Here is a 16,022-nt window from a genome sequence, read left to right as displayed (position 1 = left end):
CTCCTATGGAAGCTATTGATTTAAGATAACTAAAATGATCAAGGAGGGGCAAAGAGGCAGCAAGCAGCCAGGCCAAAGGGAAAGGAAAGTAAGATGCACATGAGGTCACCTCATGGCAAGAAAAGAAACCTATTCGTGAGATTCTGCAACTTGCGGGTAGTCCACATCAGTGCTTAATTAAGCAAATACTTCCATAAATGTCTTTCAGAGTGAGCTATACTCTTTTGCCTCGACTCTGCACTTCAATGTTCTAACCATTAACGTGGGGCTGTGTTTTGTTTCTTCACTGTAATACTGATTTTTCAAAAAGCTTGGAAAAAAGATTGCACAGACAATCACAGCATAGCTGTTCACTCATGTTATGATTTTAGTGCATGAATTTGTGAACAGGTGGATTTTTCTTTTTTTTTTTTTCACTTCACCATATAAACACCGAGACAATCAGGGTGACTGTCAAAGGTAAAAGTGTATTCACAACTAACAAGACATGTTAAAAGTCAGTTGTTTGGGTTATCTAGAAGAGACTCAACTTAATGTGTACCCTTAATATTCTAATAAAAACAAATCTAGAGCTTGTAAAATAAACATACCTCAAAATTCACAGGCAAGTTCCTTTTAAGTGCAATCTCAAAAACTTGGCTTATTTCAGATTTATTGAGATTTTCATCATCTGGTTCTTTTCCGTTAACCTAAAAGAAGCATACTCTATTTAAAATAAAGATCCTATTAAATTGAATTTTATCCATCCAACCAGTTTACTGAACTCTCAAAATTTTAAGTAGTCTAACCTTTACTGCCATTTTACGTGAATGTGTAGAAATGCAGCACACATACTACAGAATGGAAACTTAAGAAGTTCATTTAATGTGTATGTGTAAAAGCTAGCAAACCTTCACGTTTTCATGTGCTCGTTACAGGAAAGAACAAATGGGATAAGGGCCAATAGGTTTAAAAATCTATCTATAGAAAACCAAACTGAAGTGTTAAATGAACTGATTTCCAAATGGAAGTACCTTTATGAAATACAGTTTTCATATACTGATTGGACATTTGTACCAAAAGCACTAAGACAGTATCAGATAAGAGAAAGGGCAGGAAAAATAAAGATTCTGAGAATGGGACCAATGTGAATAAAGGATGGCTAATTAGACCCTGGCAAAGTCCTGCCTTTTAACATGCTCCCTTGTAAGTGCTTCATCTACAGATTTTTTTCTCATCTGAAGAATATACTATCAGGAACTTGCCTTAAATCAAATGGTGTACATCTCTGAGAACTTACACCTGCTAGGAGGACAGCAGTGCCAGGTGAAGCTTACCTACAGGCACTTCTACGTATCTCCAGGTAAAATTTTGATTGTGATTCCAAAAATGTCTTCACTGATGTTGGGATCAACATGAACTAAGAGGCATGGTAATAGCAACAGAGAAATTTTAAGACTAAGTGTCCAGCAGTGATATTGGAAAGATTATGATAAAGATGAACAGCAACAATTTCACCAATTATATCACACCACAATACTAGTTATGCAACCAGGTAACAAAAATGATTTAAATATTTTATTGGAGCAGTGGAAATATGCTAGAGAGCTCTCATTGATTAAAACTAGTTTTGATGGTATCAAGCATCCCCAATGTCTGTTACAAACAAGTTAGATTAAACCATGAAGGAAATTTTTTTTCCCGCCACTTAAAGCAGCCTCTTCCCATCTCAGAAAAAAATATTAGTAAAATTAATCTGTGGTTTTCACTCCTCCCACTGTCCCATCAGATTTCACACTGTTCTTATGGGCTGACCTTGTATTTCAGGTTTGAGTTGCAAACATTTCAGAAGAGCACATATAGCCCAACATCCTTTTACAATGCTAACATCTGATACCTCTCATCCCACTACTACATCCAGTCTCCAACCTCTACACAGAGGTGTACATAGAGCAATCTTCAGGCCTGCAAAAACTGAGACCACATGACGGCACCACTACCACAGGAGCGAGATAGATGCCCTGTGCATTAGACTATGTAAGAAACGTGGAGGCAGCACCTACACTAGAGGAACCATACTATACCTCAGCAGAAGGCACAACGCAGGTAAAAATTGGCAAAACCAAGATTGAATACAGGAGTCAAAAGTCTTGATCATCATATTCTAAACCTATTTCAAATGCAATTGGTAAGTTCAAAAGGAATAGCATCATATACCCAGAAAAAAAAATATCTGAACTACTAAGGTCTTACTTTATTACAGTCTAGGTGTTACAGCAAGTTTACTACCAGCACCTCTAGGAATGATCTGTCACACCCTTACTACCAAAACATTAACACAATCACTTCAACTACAAAAATTCGTCCCCTCCTTGTAATTTCAGATATATTCTAGTTTTTCAAATTCTGACATTTTTCCTTGAGAAGATGACCAGGACTTCTCTTTATTGGATTAGATTTTTCCCATTTAATATTGTTTCAAGAGAATACAAATAAATAGTATGGAATTATTTGCCATATTACGGTGTATATTCTTGACATACTCCAAGTCTGTTCACACGGTGTAAAACACAGGTACTTTTCTTCAATACCTTTATCTAAAAAGAGTAAATTAATAGCAAAATAACAATTAACAGTCTATAGCTATTTTAGCAATTATTCTGCCTCTACTTGAGTTCTGGATCAGTTTATTTTATAACTCAGAAATAATCATACACACACGCTCTCCCTCTTTCTCTTTCCCTGCACACCTCAAGGCAGATGATCTATAAAGTCTGCTTTTAAAGTAGTTTGCATGTGTGCATAAACTAAACTCTCCAAGGAACCTATGCCTCTAAATCAGAATGAGACCACGAATATAAGCATTTACCACTCTTAGCTCTCATCGAATTGTTGAAATCCATCCCTAACAAGTGGAAAAAAGTCACAAAAGGAAACAAAAGTGGTAGATTAAAAAACTCCCAAGCAAATTGTAAAAGTAATAGACTCCTTTAAGAGGGATTTGCCGTTTTCTAGGAACTCTTTCAACACACACTTCCTCGAAGACTGCTTATAAGCAAATTATGAAAACCAGTCAAGTGGCTGATTAGAACTACATTGATTTCAACATAGGTACCAGTCTATATTTTCTTCCATGTTAAGGGTATAAAGAGCAGCTGGTATTTACCAAATAAGTTGGCAAAAAGCATAGAAACAATTCTGGTTTTAGTACTTTCAGGCAAAAGTTAGAATTTCTGTTTAAGAATTGGGCTAGAAAGCATAGTTTTCTAGGTTTTCTAAGCCTTAAATTGATGCTTTATCATCTCTGTCTTTGAATATGCAAAGTAACCCCATACTGCAAGTTTGTCAGCATGTCTTAACTCCAGTCATCTTAATTTAGGTGGGAAGGGTCCTTTGGGGGTCTCCTACCACAGCCTCCCACTCAAAGCAGAGCAGACTTTAAAACTAAATTAGGTTGTTCAGGCAGGGCTTTGTCCAGTTGAGAGCTAATATTATGAAATTTTTTTTCCTGCCACTTGCTGCTAGATTTGCAGTCTGAGAAGGTGTGGGAAATGGTCATTCTTACCCTTAAAGTCTAATCATTTTATTCAATTATTTCTTCTTAAGCACTGAATATTTTCCAATTTAAAAATACAAGAGTAAAATCCTGTAAATACAAAAATCTGTAAAATAAAAAAAATTACAAAATTACCTCCCTCCCCCCGAAAATACAAGAGTTCAAGCTTAAGCATATTTTGTTTACACACACACACAAATGGGACACACAAAAATAACTACATTTAAAAGGAAAATTACTGGCAACATCAACTAACAGGTAGGAAGTATCAGGATTATGTCTGCTTGTGAAATCTTAATTTGCCTCCACTGTATACACGCGTTATAATAGCACCTTTTATGATCTTACACTACCGTATCCTTCAAGGACCTTGCCTCACTGATTGGAAGAATGAACAGTGCTCACTTAGTCATAAAATCTTCCTTTTTTTATCTTCATCCTGTCTAGTGCAAAATGCTGTTACAAAAACAGCAATTCCCTCAGACATTCCTAAAACTACAACATTTGAAAGCCACAAATATTAATGAACTTAGCATTTATCTACCAAACTTTAAATTAAGATCTGATTTATCTGAGTACTTATTATAAAACAGCACACTCTGTTCAAAGGATTGCTCTCCTTAAGCATAGCTGCATTTCTTACTGTTCATTTTGTAGACAAGTCAAACATAATTAGAAAAATAAAATGACAAATGCATGTTTCTCTTGAAAGTTTAAGTGACTTGCCCAGCATATGTATAGCAGGGTCAAGACAGCATTCAGCTCCCAGCCAGCTTGCAACTGTTTTATTCATAAAATAATTCTCCCTTCTTGCAATCTCTTGCATCATTCACAACAGTATTTCCCTTATGTCCTTAAAAAAAACCCACAAAACAAACAAAACAAAAAACGAGAAGGAGAGACTCTGTAGGTTTACTTCCTTTACCTCTTGATTTACACCCCTTACACCGAATGAGACATCCTATAGAAAAGGATACATGGCCATATAAAGACAATTGCAGTGTTTGTTCTGAAGACCTCACATTACTCAACTTTAAACACAACTCTACAAATATTCAGAAAGTCACTTGTACAGAAGCATTTCTAAAAAAGTGAACAGAAAAGAATTCAGTTACATGTGATCCTATTATTTTCTGCAGAGTTGAACTCCTTGGGTCCAGTACACAGAACTTTGCTACCTGAGGCAGAAAAACGGGTGGTGACAGTAGGTTACCTTTTACGAGGGTGAGTGAAAAAGGAGGATGTTATGCATCACTGACACAGAACGAGAATGCTCAGGAATTTGGGGTCCCCCTGCACTGAAGGGGAACATCCCCTTCAGGCTTGACCTCTCCTACATGAAGACCTCCAGCTTGTCCCTGACCACACTCTGCCTATCACCAGTTCTAGATTTCAGTGCAGAACTTATCTCTACTCTTTCAGCTTCTACTCCCAGCATTACTCTCTTCTCCTCAACAACATTTGTAATCCCTTGACTTTTAGTAGCCTCCATCATTCAATAATCTACATTCCTCCAGAAGAGCTTTCTGTTACCTGAACCACTACCATCAGTGCCTCCTAGGCCTCTTCCCTGAACCATCAGATCCAGTGGTTTTGCCTAATTATCTGGGCAATGCTCTCTCCCACAAACACACTTGGAAGTTTTAACTCAGTGTCCCTTGGCTTCACAACACATTCCTCAAATCTCTTGCTCTGCCATTCCTGGTAGTTCCCAGCTATTTTTTTTTTCCCAGTCTGAGACCCCTTGTTACCTTCTTGCCCAATTCTTCATTTTCCTTCTTTCTCAGCACATAGCCAGACTCTGTATCCAGCAAGTTCTCATGCTCCCCCGATTCTAAGTTATCAGTCTAACCTCCACATCCTGTTCCTCACCTCTCTGGCAATGTCCTAGTCTCTCTTGCTTCTAGGTTTGTATCGCATGGCCTCCTCCTCAACACGATCTAGATGCCAGCGTGGAGTACATCAATAGATGTACTCTTGCTCTTAGTTCTAACATCAAGCCCTCATAACTCAGACAAAATGGTATAATGAGCCCATAAAGGAAACACTAAATATGCTCTTTCTAGTAGTCTTTGGGCAAAGCAGTCAGCCAAAATACAGAGAAGGTGCACACAGTCAACAAGTCCTAGAAGCTACGAGTAACTTGTGTGCACACAATGAGACCTTCTGCCTAATGCAACTTAACAAAAAAGCATGAAAAAAAACAATAACAGGGTCTTGGAAAGGAAAGTGCTGGGCAGCCATAAATATATGGAAGGATAAAAATTTGCTTCTTATATTCATATCAAAATGTGTGTATGAGTTTACTACTTCCACGAACTTCCTGCTTTTCCAGAACTTCCACGGTTCTTTCTAAAATCATGTAGGAATTTTGCCCAGCAAGCAAGCCCATGTCTGATTTCTATGTTGCCCATACAAGAATGCAAGTACCCCATTTACACACTTCTTCAGAAGTTTGTATATGATCTGTACCTGATAAGATATTAGTTCCTATCTACGCTTCCAGTGCTCATATCTGACAGAGGTCTATAGCATTGCTGTGGAAAAATATGACAGCAAAAGAATTAATATAACTTCATTTGGGAAAACTCTAGTTCCATAGAAATCTATGTTTTTAAATCAAAGTGTTGCTATTGACACAAGCAGGTCAACACTACTACACAGAATTAAATTTCACAACTGTCAACTTCCTCTCAATAAGGAAATAATCTACAACAATGTCTCAGTTTATCACAGCAATTTATGCTTACAACAATAAGATTAATTCCCACCTCTGGTTTCTCAGGCAAGGGCTCATTCTGCAGTACTTTCAGTGCTTTAGCAGCTGCATCATGCTTAGCAGCTTGTCTTGTTCTTCCTTTCCCATGAAACTGCTGCCCTCCAATTGAAAGCTCAACTTGATAAAGTAAGGGCCCAACAGGAAATGGGTAAAAGTACCTGCAAAGAGAGAGATTTAAATAAGCAAATAGTTTGGCCTACAAAGTAAACAGCAACATAAATTATACGTGGATGAATCTCTTGGGTATCAGTAACCACGACTGAGCAGTGGAGCACTAGTATTAAAAAGCCAAAGTTTGATTTAAAGTCTAAAAGATTTTAGGGGGACAGCTTTGAAACAGAGTATCAACATTTCTTGTTTTACATGACCAACACATTTCTAACCAACTAGAACACAGAAAGACAATGTAACTTCGTTTTTATAGACTTGGTGGCCAGTAAGTTTTGAATTCTCAATTCCTATGCCCATATAAAATTCTTTAAATGGAAGCTTTAATTTAAATAGCTTTAGAAAAAGCATCAAACTGTTTGCTTTGCTTTTGCCTTTACACAGAAAGGAAATGCAAGAAATATTTAACTAATATTTAGCTAGTCACTTCATGAAGCTGGCTATAACCAAATGCCCTCAAAAACACTTCTTCATCCCTTTCCCCTCCCCTCCAAAGGAAAAAAAACCCAACCCTTAGGTAAGACAAATTACAGATATTAATGGGGTGTACTTATCAAAACCTTTTGCCTCATAAGCTGGCTATGTTTCAAGCTGAATATCCCTTTAAGGGACCTTGTATTTTCTGCTAGTTTTCAGAAGATAGCATCAAAGCACTCAGATGATGAGAGCGGATGTTCAAAGATAGGAGACTGCAAAGCCAAAAAATTAAACAATACATACCGTGGAGGATAAGTACCACCTCTCATAGTGTAGTTGTAAGTGGATCTCATCCCTGTATATGGATCGATAGGTTTGTACATAGGTTTCTTTCCCAGCTTCATGCAAAGTGCATTCAACTCCACTGTGGGGGTTACGCTGTCTAAATAAAAAGGCATATAAGAGAGTAGTCCAACTGTCACAAGGAACTGAAACAATCTAAACACTTATGCTGTCTCAAAGCAGGGAAAAATGAGCTCAAGTTTTGCCATATGCAGTATCTTAAATGAATGAATTCTGAATAGAAATGCTAATGAACACAAAGAAAGTAAGTCTATATGATGCATATTAAATTAGCAGCCTAGTGGGGTTGTGACAAATCCTGTTACAAAAAAGTGAATATGCTGGGGGCTTTATTTTTTTGTTTTGTTTTGTTTTATTTTGCTTTAAACTTGTGAAGCTACCAATTTATTGATTTTTACAGTGTATCTAATAATGTGGTCTGCAGAACAGAAATTCCTCTTTCCCAAAAAATACTTTTAAATTAACAGACATGCTGCATACCTTCCGTGTCTGTTGTTTACTGAGAATGATCAAATATTTCTCTTTGTACTCAATGACCTAAGAAGGGTTTTTATGACTCTTCACTTTCAAATTTTAACTGGCCTTTTCAAAAGGAAGGTATATTGCTACTGAGGACTACAAACATTTCTTTCAACACAGATATCGTGTGCATGAGAACTGACTCCCTGACTATTCTCATTTGAGAAAGAACAGTCATGTAAATGTAAGTTTTTCTATCACAGGCCTCACTGCCTCAAAAATCTGTGTATTTTAGTACAACAGTGTTTTGTTATAGGGCAATTGTCAAAAGAAAATGAAATTAAGGAACAGATTCACAGACAAAATAAGTTATTGCTAGCTTCTAATATTTTCACTGTTGACTGTACAAAGTGTTTCTAAAAAAAGAATTTAGGTGATAACAGAATACAACTGGCACAAAAAATAAGTTTTAATCTTTGCTGAACATGCTAATGCTATCCCAATAGTTTTGAATTCAAGTGACTAAGAGTAAATGCAAAACAATCACATGTGCAGCTGAGATGTGAAGCTAGTGCTTAATTAATTTTATATATTAAATATAACTTAAAAGCAACCTTAGTAAAGTAAGAAGTTCCCTAAACATAGCAAACTACAACTTTTATACAAATCAACATCTATTTATTTCTCTTTAAAGAAGTACAAATGATGCAAATTCCAAAGTTCTCATCCAATCTCTCAACAGAAATTTAAGTTTTGTTTTGTTTTTTTTAAATTAAACATTTCCGAAGAAATCTTTATTGTCAAACTTTTGAATTATCCTATCGGAATTACCAAACACATTCATCTGCCCATGCAAAAGATTATTCTTTGCTGTGAACGAATTCCTCATGTTTCTTTTTTTTTGTTTGTTTGGATTTTTTTTACTCAGTTTTCCTTTTTTTAAGATTAGGATAAACACCTTTTCCAGGATTTCACCAAGTGTTACAATACTAAACAGTAAGTTAAGCAGTGGGTTCTTCAAGCCTGATTGACTTGATAGAAGAACCCTATACTTTTAACTTGTTAATATGATGATTCTTATCATGTTGCCTACAACAAAGATTAAATCAAGATGATGTTCTCACAAAACCTGACAATCGCCATTGTTAAATACGCAGAATCACTGCTTTTATTCATCCCTATGCAACTTTAAAATACATACCAAAACCAAAAAGGTGTATTCTTTTTTTTTTTTTTTTTTTATTTAAATCACTTTGTGTGGCAAATACCTGGATTCTTGCCTTCACTACGAGATGGACGAGCTGTAGGCTTAGGGAATTTTGTCCCTTCTAAAGCTTTGGCAGCTGCCGCATGTTGAGCTTTTTTAATACTAGTTCCTTCAGCTTCCCAGTGCTGGTCCCCAAGAGTCAGTTGCACTGTAAACACCTCAAAAATAGAAAACATGAATTTTATTACAAGCTGCTTCAGAATCCACATCATTTATTAGACCCTCTTACACAAAACAATGAGTCTTTTAGTGATGCAAAAGTTGAGAATATCAAAGCCTTCCTCAACTACCACGTCACCTCCAGATTTTTTGAACACTTGGACATCGATAGGACTTCCCCAATTACTGAACTAAGAATTTCACAATAATTGTAGCTAGCAACTATCCCGCATACTGCATGAGATCATATAGGCTAAAAAACCAAAAGACACAATGTGTATAGAGGTGACAGCTACATGGATAGCTAGTATGCCAACATTACTTGGAATGGCAGCCTTGAAATTCAGACTTTTTACTCCACATAACTCAATCCTTGCTTTAATACTGCGGGGTTTTTTTAATTATATTTTTCAGCAGTTTAAAGACAGGTAAGTTCACATTGCACCATAAAAGCTCCAACATGTCCACAGGTGAGCAGAAGCCTATTTGATTACAGAGCAAAGCTCTGTGGCTCTTCTTTTTAACTGTGTGGGGTAAAGAAGGGTATATATTGCCCTAAATTTTCACAATTAATCAGACAACAGCAAGCCAAGGTCTTCCTGGTAATTAAATGAAATTTAGTTTCAATCAGAATGAAAACACAAGCGAACAGATGCTCTGAATGTTATTCCAACACTTTTTGTAAATGCAAACCTTGCCTCCTTTGCACACTGAAGCTGACATTACACATACTTTGGACAAAAGATTTTAGTTCTTAATATTATTCAATTCCAAGGCAATTTGTCTAACATACAACAAGCACTATTCCAGGAAACACCTTAAGGAGATGATGTCAGATTAAATAGACACATCCCAGGCTGATTTTCCTTGTACGCCTTGACCTCAGTTCTCATACAATAGAGATCTTCAATCAGGATTAAAAAGTTTAATAATGCTAAAACTCCCTTCTTCAATGTTCTTTGAAGTAACACAAACTGCTTGTATATTTGCTATATTCCTGAAAAACTATCTCTCTGCATATGAACAGAACACCAAAGGAATTGTGTATTACCAAGATTTTGACGCACTGTAAAAGATATGTCATCATATGGGATGCACACCACATGCTGGTCTACCCTCGGCATTCTTATAAACCCACTGTGAAGAACTAAAGATTCTTTTGCTAAAGTAAGTGTTCCAGAACAGATGAATGTTTAGTGCTGTTCTATCATACTGTACTTCAGGCATTAGAGAACATATACCAAGATCCTTGTTTTCCAAATATTGGGCAATTAGGATAGAAAGTTTCATTTTATTTACAACTAAAACAGAACAACAGCAAAGCAACATTCAGTTCTGATGTGGATAAGATGAGAAGAACTCTTAATTTTAAGTAGTAAAAACTTATTCCAGGCATATCAACAAATATAGATTAGTACCTTGCCAACTACATAGACACAAAAGCACTACAACTCCTTACGTAGCATTTTTCATAAAGAAACATAATTGCCATCAATCTTCCTGTATCTCACAGGATAATTTGGACTAAGAAACTATTTTAATCTTTTAAAGTTGGTGGGATTAATTTCAAAATATTAAAATGCACCACAGGAAGAACACAGAAAATTTGCAGAACAGGCAAAATGTAGAACAAAAGCTTAACATCATACCAGAAAAGTGACTGTATAAAGATCATCCATATTTAATACAAAATTTTTTAGCAAAGAGTGCAAGGGACAAACCTTGCTTTATAAAACGAAAGTCAAAGTCAAGCATCTCATAATGGAGCTAACATAACTAACTCTTCAAAAAAGCTAAGTAGTTTTAGTTAACAGGTAAATTCAACTTTTATGTACTTTGGGAAACCAATGTTTTAGTACACATGTAACAGCTCCACACTTCCGTACCATCGGTACTTTGGTGAGCTTCCCATTCCTCTCTATTATTCTGCATTATGTTGCACCAAAAACATATACTTTGCCTTTCCGCTTATGAAAGTGAAAGAGCATGAACAACAGCAATAAGAAACTTATATGAATATTTACCTTAGAATGAGCTGGACCTTGCTCACTCAAAAGCTTATACTCAGGCTGAATCTTGTTGAAACGGGCTAACTCATTCACAAGACACATTGGGGTTTTCTCTTTGGGGTTTGCCATGTTTGAAGGAGCTGAAAGATTACATAAAATCAGATAAATGAACAGGTAGCTATGAACTCTACTACAATTTTTAATTAAAAATAAATAATCTCATTGGCTTAGCATTTAGTTGTCTGCAATACACCACTTCTCAGAGAAGATTTGCTGGAATAGACAGCTCTGCTCATTAGCCAAACTGGCAACAATCTACTGAACTTTGGGATTTCCAAGTAACGTGCATGCCTAAAAGACATCATCATTAAATTTAATGTTTTAATGCAAGCCAGAAGTACGAAGCTAGGAGAATCCCCCATTTAGCTTGCATCTTATGTAGTACATTTCAAAGAGCAAATCTTCTAAGTATCCATCATGGTCACTTGCTTTGAATAATTTCAAAAAGTCAGTTAGTTTCTTTTTCCTTCTCCTATTTTTCCCTATTATCTATTTTTTATTTATTACCTTTTACTCACTCTATTATATTTTATTAGCGCAATATATTTATCATTAAACTGGTCATAAAAGAAATAAAGATAATAGAACTAAACAAACTGTTTCAAACAACACATTTTTTTATATTTAAAACAAGCTACTTGTAGAAAAGATGGATAGCAATGTTTTAAAAATTCAATGTTATATGATTTTAAATATTCTTTACTATTACAAACGTTTCAATTAATTATTAGAACTTCATGGAAAAGTTTGCTTCTGTCTCAAACAGATTTCATTCAATGGGGAGAAAGCATCACAAGCTACTGCAGTTGGATAAATATCACTTTTAAAGTATTTGTAGGTGCAAGACATCAGGAATATATCATACCAAAGTAAAAACACTAAGAATATATACACTTATTAACAGACACTCAATCTTACCTGCAGCTGCATTGGTGGATGTAACTGACGCAGAGGGTAAAGCAGAGTTTTGGATAGGTCTACCTGCATTTTCAGAGGGCAAAGAACTAGTAGTAGAAGGAATACTCAAAGGCTGTGAAAGAGATGGGTTTTTATTCAATATTTGGCTCCCTGCAAGGGCAGCAGAAGGATTCTGAATTTGAACTTGAGACATGTTCACTTCCAACCAGAGCAAATTATTGTAGGTAAACAGCTTTGAATGCAGGCAAATTCAGTGTGATGAAGCCAAATTGCTGACCTAAAATATAAAAAAAAAAAAAAAAATATATACTAAATATTTAGCATTCTCTAACTAACAATCTGTTGAAATTATTTCTCCATCAGCAGAAAGGGGAAAAGGGGAAAAACCGTTCCATCAAGCATCCCTTGTTTCAATTTTGTATGCAATAAGTCACTCATGCATCCAGTTTTAACAGCATATTTCAATCTATATGCCCTATCATTTAAGTTTCAAATTTCCTTCATTTATAACAGAGAAGTAGTATAGAAGCTTTATTTATGCTTGTTCATTCAAGATAACTATCCATCTGTTTTCCCCATCACTGAATCCACTTACAAAGCATATCCAGTTACTTAAACTGATAGCCACTGCTTATATACTAAACAAAGAGCAACTTTCATGAACAGATTACATTTCGTGCATTCTACCATTTGAAGTCTAAATTTTTAACTTGGAAGGGCAAGCAATAAATGCAGTCTTTACAAAACAACTATTGAGAGCATGCAACCTTTATTATAATCATATACTTTTTCCCTCCCCAGGATCACCAAGAAGAATGCCTAGCCATTTATGAGGGGAACACAACTGGCGTCCAGCAGAAAATCCCAAAGTAGCTATGACTGGGAAAAGTGAAGGTGTAAGAGTTCATAAACTTCATAAGCTACATGCATTTTGAAGGTTACTCTATTTAAGCTAGAACGTGTTCGGTCACAGTTCAAGTATCAATTTAGAGCTATTTGGCCTTGCAACACTGTAAAGAAGTGTTCAAAGTTCTCATAGGCATCCATGTTCATTTATGAAAAAATGCTTTCAGGTGATGAACTTGCACCAGTCAACATGAAGTATCGTGATAGGTCTTTCTTCCACCAACAAATTAGTATTAGATTTCTCCTACACATGGATGCAACATTATCTTCATGCTCAGACAGTTAAACCTAAATATACACTAACAGGTTGCCAGTTTGAAGGCTATCATCGCTGCCAGAGCTCAGCTGCCCATATCTGCTTACGATACACATATCAATTTATTTATTAAAAATAAATTTTACAACCAAGTAAATACATTTTGCACAGAAAGGCATGCACACATACACTGGTCACCTACAGATTTTATTAGAGCAGCAAACAAGGGTTTATTCTTTCACGATTTATAGATGAAAAGAAAAGAAATCACTGTTCTAGATACCACCAGGGAGCTATTAGTAGCAACACAACTCCACTAGTGCTCTGTAAGCTTCAAATTCTGAACCTGTGAATGGACTTCCAAATGTAAGAGGAGCAGCAATGAGTCAGAGTGAAGTTTTTAGCTAGTCACTGACAAAACAAACCTAAGAGGAGAACCCAGGTTAATACATTCATGGGTACAAAGATTTATTTATTTGTTTATTAAATAACAGGAAAGAAGCTACCAGGAAACAACAGATACACCAACAAATCTACCATCTGGAAAATTTTTACTTTGAAAAAAACATAAACATGTCAGACTTATCATACTACCGGTTGGGTAACTTTGTTTTTTACTAGAGAGCGAAATTAGTTCAGAAGACCTATATGTAGATTATACTCAAAACAAATCCTGTATTTGACTACTAAATTTGCAGAAGTTACACACTGGTGCATTCTAACTGTGAAAATGGTATTAGGGAGTCCATCTAAAGGAACTCCAAGAAGTTGTAAGACAAAGATGAAAAGTATGTAGAATAAGACTCCAGGGTAATAATTTTATAATCACTAAGTTTCATTCCCAGGAGCATCACTAGAAACACTGAAAATTTTTAAACATAATACAACAATAACAACTGCCTGGAAAAGACTATAAAGTCTCACAGTGCAATAAAGCAAGCTAATTCTCCTTTCCTGCTGAAGTGCAATGCCCTTCAAAGTAACTGAAGTTAAACAGTTTCTAATCCACACATTTTGAGAAGATGACACCAAAAGTTTTTATTTTGAAGACAGTAACATCAGGATCTTTCAGATCATGCTGGAAAGGAAGTCTGAAATTCTTTTCAGAAAACTCTGCCTACAAGTACTTTCCTTTTAAAGCAAGGCACTATCCTCCATTTATTTGCCATCAGCTGGTTTTAGGGAACACAGAATTTCAGCTCCAAAATACATCTGTTAAAGTGGTTTTCTAGTCACACAATGCAGAGAAGAACAGTATAGCAATCCCTAGTAATTTTTTTTTCTCCCAAGAAGGGAAGTCCCAGACAAGGGTATTATTAGTTCACTTGCTATATTTACAGCAGAGTACTACAGAACCTCACAGCCGTACAGCTCAGACTGCTCTCCACCCAGCTCTCTCTCCATCAACAGTTACAGCCTTCAGTGTTCAGCCTGAAAAAGCTTTTCTTCAAACACCTCTGGTTAGAATAATATTCTAACAGACAATTCAGCCGTTATTCACAAAAATCTGTGGAGACTTGAGGTCACATCCTAGTGCTTGAAACAATAAGGTTTTGGAAACCGATCCAATTTCAAATAGACTTCAGCTGTGCACATTCGACGACCAGACAAAAAAATTGCTGCAGACACATCCATAGCTCATAACCTGCTTATTCTCAGCATAGAGACCAACTGCCCAACTTCTTTGGCAGTCTGGCTGCTCAGTCACATCTAAACGGACTAGTAAGGACCTAGGAAAGTGTTTGAAGCACACCTCGCTGGAATTCACCACACCCTCCCCCAACCTTTCAACAAACTGCAAGAGTTCAGCCCCCATGTACCTTCTGGGAATCCAAAAGGCTTCCAACCTCATAAGAAACCAAGTATGGAGAGCTTAAGCACAGCTCATTTTATGCATCTGCAAGATGGTAACAATCCCACCCACCCTTCTTTGCAAAATGCTTTGCAATTACAAGTGTAGCCATGATCTGATGACCAAAATTACCATACAAATACCTGGCCTCTGGAGCCATTAATTTAGCAAGAAAGAAAAGATGCACTCAACAGGATCGCGTAGAGTGCTCCCTTCCATGACTGTTTCTAAAGGTGGAGGAAGGAAAAGCTGCAATGCCTAACCAAAAAGAAATTTTAAGGAGTCAATAAGCTGTATCTTTACTTGAAATAGAAATCTGAAGCCTGTAGAACACACTGCTGTTCAAGGTTTATCCCCAAGACATGCAAGTAGCTGAGTATCTGGCCGTGCCGCTCTTTCACCACAGCTGAACAGAAATTTATTATCAGGAAGAGAACTGAATTGCAATGAAAATAAAACTTTTCCAATTAATGTATCATTTTTAACCTAAGCAAATATAATGCTTGTTTCTACATAAATTGCTACAGCATTTCTGCGTAAATTGCTACATCACCATCATGTTCCTCTCTCCTTTGCCAACACACCTATTTCACATGTTTTTTATATTCAGATCAAAATCAAATCTACATCCCGTAAGTTATCACCAATTCAGAACTATTTCAGAGCTCATTAGATTGAATCTAGGCAGAACCAAAACTAAGTAGGCATTAAAAACATCTTGTGAAATGCTGAAATTCCACTTTACAAATTTCTGACAATTTTAGACACTAGGTAGTAACTTGCAAGATTATACTTTACAAGTTTATATATACAAATATATATGATGTTTTCTTTTTAAAAACACTTAGCTCATACTTTGACAAGCAACTTCAAA

At 36.1% G+C, this 16,022-nt stretch overlaps 1 protein-coding gene across 8 annotated transcripts in view; it reads right to left on the bottom strand.

Annotated features, from left to right (window-relative positions):
- Positions 1–16,022, bottom strand: part of STAU1 (staufen double-stranded RNA binding protein 1) — a 35,424-nt gene that overhangs the window by 12,125 nt on the left and 7,277 nt on the right. For 5 of the 8 annotated variants that reach the window (XR_012648780.1, XR_012648781.1, XM_075018990.1 and 2 more), the window contains 6 exons: positions 12,135–12,411; positions 11,172–11,296; positions 8,990–9,146; positions 7,203–7,341; positions 6,307–6,472; positions 591–689 (listed from right to left, as the gene is read on the bottom strand). Coding sequence is in view for 6 of the 8 variants with exons in the window: in XM_075018990.1 (XP_074875091.1) it covers positions 591–689; positions 6,307–6,472; positions 7,203–7,341; positions 8,990–9,146; positions 11,172–11,296; positions 12,135–12,327 (879 nt within the window). In the remaining 2 variants the exon portion in view is untranslated. Of the gene's footprint in view, positions 1–590; positions 690–6,306; positions 6,473–7,202; positions 7,342–8,989; positions 9,164–11,171; positions 11,297–12,134; positions 12,412–16,022 lie in introns of those variants that run through there. The other 3 variants (XM_075019010.1, XM_075019019.1, XM_075019026.1) reach the window with 2 other exon arrangements.

Source organism: Buteo buteo, chromosome 2 (genome assembly GCF_964188355.1).
Source record: "Buteo buteo chromosome 2, bButBut1.hap1.1, whole genome shotgun sequence".
NCBI lineage: Eukaryota > Metazoa > Chordata > Aves > Accipitriformes > Accipitridae > Buteo > Buteo buteo.
Note: the sequence above shows the minus strand (reverse complement) of the source record. Positions and strands in the feature narration are given on the sequence as shown.